At 29.8% G+C, this 6,384-nt stretch overlaps 1 protein-coding gene across 4 annotated transcripts in view; it reads left to right on the forward strand.

The window, feature by feature from the left end:
* The window catches only part of LOC107443157 (ABC-type transporter snustorr), a 57,843-nt gene continuing 51,459 nt past the window's right edge, over positions 1–6,384 (forward strand). For 2 of the 4 annotated variants that reach the window (XM_071179806.1, XM_071179807.1), the window contains exon 1: positions 1–257. In XM_071179806.1, the coding sequence (XP_071035907.1) occupies positions 133–257 (125 nt within the window). In that variant the 5' untranslated portion in view covers positions 1–132. The remainder of the gene's footprint in view (positions 258–6,384) is intronic. The other 2 variants (XM_071179808.1, XM_071179809.1) reach the window with 2 other exon arrangements.

A 6,384-nucleotide genomic window follows, 5' to 3' on the forward strand; every position in this document is an offset into this window, starting at 1 on the left:
TTAAATCGAAGGACGCCCGATATTTAGCTTTCTCACATTACTGTGAGTGGCGCACACACACAGGGCTTTGAACTTGAGCATTCGGTGCCGTGAAGCTTCACAGACCGGCTGCTGACCGCCCTCTTGAAAGGAATGGACGAAGCTGTTTTTAATTCTTTACTCGCTGTAGATGGAGACAACGTGTGTTTTAGTTATGGTCGAAAGAGAGAAGAATCTGTTCTAAATGGTTTAAACATCAAAGTGCAAAGAGGAGTTATGTAAGTACTATTTTGATTGAAATCGATCGTAAAATGTCGAGCGTGCGTGCAAAAGATGGCGCGAATTGTATGATTTCAAAATTTTGAAACTTGGAGTGGGAGCGAATTAGTTGATTTCAAAATTTTGTAATTTATTAATTTTGAAGCTTGGAGTGGGAACGAATTAGTTGATTTCAAAATTTTGTAATTTATTAAATTTGAAGCTTGGATAGGCGCGAATTAGCTGATTTCAAATTTTGTAATTTATTAATTTTGAAGCTTGGATTGGGAGCGAATTAGTTGATTTCAAAATTTTGTAATTTATTAATTTTGAAGCTTGGAATGAACACGAATTAGTTGATTTCAAAATTTTGAAATTTATTAATTTTGAAACTTGGATTGGGAGCGAATTAGTTGATTTCAAAATTTTGTAATTTATTAATTTTGAAGCTTGGATTGGGAGCGAATTAGTTTATTTCAAAATTTCGTAATTTATTAATTTTGAAGCTTACATTGGGAGCGAATTAGTTGATTTCAAAATTTCGTAATTTATTAATTTTGAAGCTTGGATTGGATGCGAATTAGTTGATTTCAAAATTTTGTAATTTATTAAATTTGAAGCTTGGATAGGCGCGAATTAGCTGATTTCAAAATTTTGTAATTTATTAATTTTGAAGCTTGGATTGGGAGCGAATTAGTTGATTTCAAAATTTTGTAATTTATTAATTTTGAAGCTCGGATTGGGTGCGAATTAGTTGATTTCAAAATTTTGTAATTTATTAATTTTGAAGCTTGGATTACAATTGAGAAATAAGTCAAAATGTAAAAATATCAAGTCTTATTTTTTTTTTTTTAATGATAATAATGGCTTTAACTTTGACTCTTTTCGTACAAAAATAAATAATAACTAGGTGGCTTCGCCCCCTGCTCGCTGGCTCTCGCCAACCCCCGGAACTGCTTTCGCAGTTCATTTCGGATTGCTTCGCAATCCGATGCTCGCTTTGCTCGCGCATTGGATACGTTCTTAACGTCTAGCTTTTGTATACTTTTTTGAACACTGAAGTTCCGAAAACTTTAACTGTAGAAAATTCTAAACCTGTGCATTTCAATATTAATTTGAAATTGCAAACAGTTCACATATTTTTCTTAATCACACTATTCTAAATTTCAGTTGTTGAGAAAAGTAACTTTTGTAAGTTTTGTTTTAAAGTCTTTCCCACCAGAGGGCTAAAACCATGTGTTGTAAAACAATATGAAATAGTACTGAAAGCCGGATGTAAAGCATCGGCTTCGATGAAGATTACTTTGTGAGAATTTTTTTGATAATTCGGTGAGAATTCACCCGATTAGACATATGATATGCTCACTACGTGCTCTTGCGCGCCGAAGCCTATTAATTAAAACGTATTAGCGTTTTATATAATATAGATTAGCCATATGATGCTCACTACGTGCTCTTGCGCGCCGAAGCCTATCAATTAAAAATGAAAACTGTTGCCAACGCGAGAAAAGAAATATCATCGATTTTATTGATACATACGTATTAGCGTTTTATATAATATAGATTATAAAAATAAATATTTTTATTACTGTATCGTTTAGTTAGTAATACTTCTAGCATTGAAAATTTAGTCATTGCGTAAGGTGCGCAAAAAAATAAACGGACCACGCTGAATAACTTTTGATCGGATCTTCATATTTTAGAATTCATTCTTAATGATTCAAGAGGGTGACCTCATATGTGCTAATTAATTAGTGCGAAATATTTTAAGTTATGAAAATAGACACAAAAACAAAGTTTCTCTGAATAAGCATACCTTTCTTTTTTCGATGGATTTTGATTTCTGACTCTCAAAAATGAAGGGGCTAGCGGTAATGTGGGAAATACTGTTCTAATAGTTTGATCAGGAGAACGGTCAAAAGTTTGGACCCCTTAATGTTAATATTACATTATTACGCATTTCGTCATATCTAGAGAACTTTTCCAGCTAATCGAAAACATTTTGCATACAATTATAAATGATAATTCTACGTAAAAGAATGACTTAAAATATTAGTAAATAAGTAAAGTTAAGTAATGATTAGTAAATATTTTTTTATTTTATTTTTTTTTAGTAATAATCGAAAAATTTTGAATTGTAAGGTATATAATTTTTTTCTATATATTTTATCACAACGCTAAATAAATATAATTTTAGCTAAAACTATTATGAACACAAGTGTGAATCCGTATCATTAAAAAAACTACAATAGGGAAATTGTTAAATATGTCACACATTTTTGTCTTACTGTAAAACAAAAATGGATTAAATGAAAGAATAAAATTTTTTATTATAAATGGACGTTTAATTGGAATGGTTTCCTTTGATGTCGACGAAATTTTCGCACACTATTTTCAGAAATAAAAGTAAATTTTATTGTATTCGGAGCTCTCAGGGTACAACATAAATTTTAAAATGATAAAAAAATAATTAATATGACAAGTAAAAATTGCTCCCGCATATAATCAATTAATGCCAGACTTTATATATATTTATGGGAAGAGGGTCTTTACAAAACAGTGGTCACATAATAACAGTTAAATTAAGTGGATGCATTCTTTTAGCTTAACATTTTTTTAAGATTGTGGGATGTATACTTACCATCGACGTCATTAATTATTTAAAGTCGGCGGGAAGCTATTTTTCCATCTATGATTTGTCCGATCCTCTCTTGGTAACTTCACAAAATCCAACAGAAGAAAAATTCTAATGAATAGCTTTGTTTGTGTAAATGCGGGTAACAATAAAGGTTTGCGTCGGGTCAAGAAGATGATCTAAAACTGGGGAGTTATTTTCTCTAGTGGTTCTTTATGCGTTCGCTCGTTTGAGTATTTCTCTTGGAGTTTATTTGTAGTTATAAACACCGAATTTATAAATTCGTTTATTTATAAGCAGAGAAATTCAAATTTATATTATCAACAGTGGGTAAAATTTTAAAAACTCTACCTAAAAAAATGGTCCTCAAAATCTGATTAATTTTAGGTAATAAGCTAAATGAATTGTTTTTAAGAAACTCATCTCTACCGCAAAGAAATTTTAACGTAACACTGCTATAAAAAGTTAATTTATTTTATATATTGCACTGATTGGAAAGAAACTTTATGGAAAAACAATGGTAGCACAATAGATTTTTAATCAACTTAATGCATTCACTACTGCTTAAATGCATTAGCTACTTCTTAATTTAGTTCTTAATTTAGTTTAGTTACCCAGCTATACATATTAATTAGCATCAAATTAAAAAATTTGAATTAATATTATAATGATGATTCAAATTTTTTTACACGTGTTCTAATATGTTTCAGCATTTGTTATTGGGGATGGAGCACCCCCCCCTCCAAATGAAGTGACCCGATTTCTAATCCCAGCTGTGGTTGGTCGATACGAATTCCGCACCCGAAACGCACCTACCACAGTGCTGCCGTAAAAATATCTTCAGTGATAAACGGATTATGGGTTAGAGTCCCTTTGCCGTCAGGCTAACCGTGGGTGGTTACCTCGGATTTCCTTTCCGTGTTACGCAAATGTGGGTTAGTTCCATCAATAAGTCCTCCACGAAGGCAAATTTCTCCTAATACTTGATCCAAAAGTTTCCTTGTCTTCTGGATGGGTTCAAAATTAGAAGTATAAGGAGTTGTGGACATTGATTGTCGTAAATTCGAAATTGAACGGGCTGTTCAACGACTGTTATAATAATTAAAAAAATATTCGTTACAACGTGTTTTACTATAGCATGTTTAACTATAAAACATCTAATGTTTCAAGATAAATGCTAAAAGGGTGGGGAAATAACTGAGTGCAACAGTTTGTATTTAATTTTAAAAACAAAGTCTTTTAACGCTTTCATGCTCAAAGAGGATTCTTACATGGTCTTAAAATTAACAAAGTTAATAAATGTATACTGTGCCCCAAAACATAAGTGCCCCAAACACCGTGAATAACTGATGAATATGATCAACACGGGTTATGAATATGATCATCTAGGATTCACTCTTAATGGTTCGTGGGGGTTGACCTTAAATATGCTAATTAATTAGTGCTGGCGTTATTTTAAATTATGAAATTAGGCACAAAAATGTACTTTCTCTGAATTAACATACTTTTTTTTTTTGACGGCTTTGAATTATAACCCCTTCTAAAAATAGGGGATAACCGCAATCTGGGAAATAAGGTCATATAGTTAGATCAGGAGGGCAGTCCAGAATTTGGAGCCTTGAATATTAATTTTATTTTTTGTGTATTTCGCCGTATCTTTGAGAATTGTTTAAGCGAATTGAAAAACATTTGCTCACTATTATTAAATTCGTTTAAGCAGAGACAATTCCATGCAAAAAATAACTTTTAGTAAATATTTATTATTTTTATTATTTTATTTAATATTATTCGAAAAACTTTGAATTGTGAGGTATGCAAATTTTTACCACATTTTAAAGAATGTAATTTTACATGGCGAAATACAAAATTTGAGCGAAATCGGTCGAATAGTTAAAAATACGACTTGAAAAAAAAAAGAAAAAAATTTCGATTTTCCAGGAGCTATTACAACTAGCTAACAAAAGCATATTAAACTGTAGATGTTATTTATATAGCAGTTTAATTATAAACTATATAATCATTAAACTGCTTTAAATGTTTAATAACAGCGCAAGTTCATAGGTAACTGGCGAATTACTGAACTAGGAAATCAGTAAATCTGAGAATCAGTTCGAAAATAAAGACGAAACAGCGCATTAGAGAATCAGTTTGTAAATAAATAAATAAAGTTTATTAAATCAAATTGTAGTTCAGCAGTCGGTAACCATTATTTTTATTCTTATTCTTCTTTGCTGATTTGTTTATTTCTTAATTAATGTGCCTTGAATTTACTGTAGTTATGTTTTTGTTAGAAAATAGATCTACCATTTGTTTCAATATTCGTCTTGTGCATATTAATTTACAATAATTTCCCAACAGTTCCATTTGCTTGTATTCTAAATCTCTCAATATATTTAATCTCTTTTCCAACACGCTATGTGCACCTGCTTTTAATATAGCGGACTGTCTGTGTGTAAAATAACATTTACACACCTTTGAATTTCATACGATTCTTTCCTTCTTCCTTATTTTTATAACAATTAAAATTATTCTCATTGTAGCGCATATTAGAGCGATTTTATTTTTAAAGAAATTACATATATGACTGATGAAATTTTCAATAATATGCTTGCCGTTAAGTAAGCAATATTAATTGTATAATTTATATTTGTTTATTTATTAGTTTTTGGTAGATTTATTAAAATAATTTTTATTCATAGTCGTCTTGGTTATGAGGTCGGTCTCACTGTTGCCAAGTTTTTATTACAGCAAAGGATTTTATTATTTTTTTTAAAGCCCAAATTATCCCAAGCCTGAAATCTATACATTTTATAAAACAAGTATTTAATTGTATGTCAATAATTTATTTTTAATTGTATATACTTAGGTCAATAAATTATAATAGCAATAAAAAATAGTTGTTAAAGATGCTTTCACCTAAGTTCAAATCAAAAATTGAAACCTTAAAATAAAACAGTAAGAGAAAACTATTTAAAACTCGTTTAAAAAAAAAAAAACTTTTTAATTGGTGTTGTATGGAAAAGATTCCGCTCTTATAACCGTCAATTCTTTTGAATTTTTGGAATATTTTTTTTCATCACTAAAATGGTTACTAAACTATCTATTTTTCTATTTATTCTTGGATTTATAAATGTAATTTAAAATGATTTCGTCGACCACTTCATTCAAAGAAACTATAGGGGAGAGTGGGGTCAATTGTAACATTTTTTACTTAACTATTTTTAACTAACAAAAAATCCAATATATTATCAGTATTAATTGACAGACGAGTAAAGTAGACTATTTTCTAGTAGAAAAAAAAATACCTTATTTTAAATGTTATTATATTAGTAATTAACAATTTTCGACAGTCGTGCACTTGTTACAATTGTCCCCACTTACGGGGTCAATTGTAACAGTTCATAAATTCAACTAAAACATAGTGTCTCCATATCATTATCATAGTTGTGATATATTTTTTTATTGATCAAAATAGTAGTGATATTTTAGGAGTAAAAATAATAATGAGCAGA

The sequence above is a fragment of the Parasteatoda tepidariorum genome, chromosome 4 (genome assembly GCF_043381705.1).
Source record: "Parasteatoda tepidariorum isolate YZ-2023 chromosome 4, CAS_Ptep_4.0, whole genome shotgun sequence".
NCBI classification, from domain to species: domain Eukaryota; kingdom Metazoa; phylum Arthropoda; class Arachnida; order Araneae; family Theridiidae; genus Parasteatoda; species Parasteatoda tepidariorum.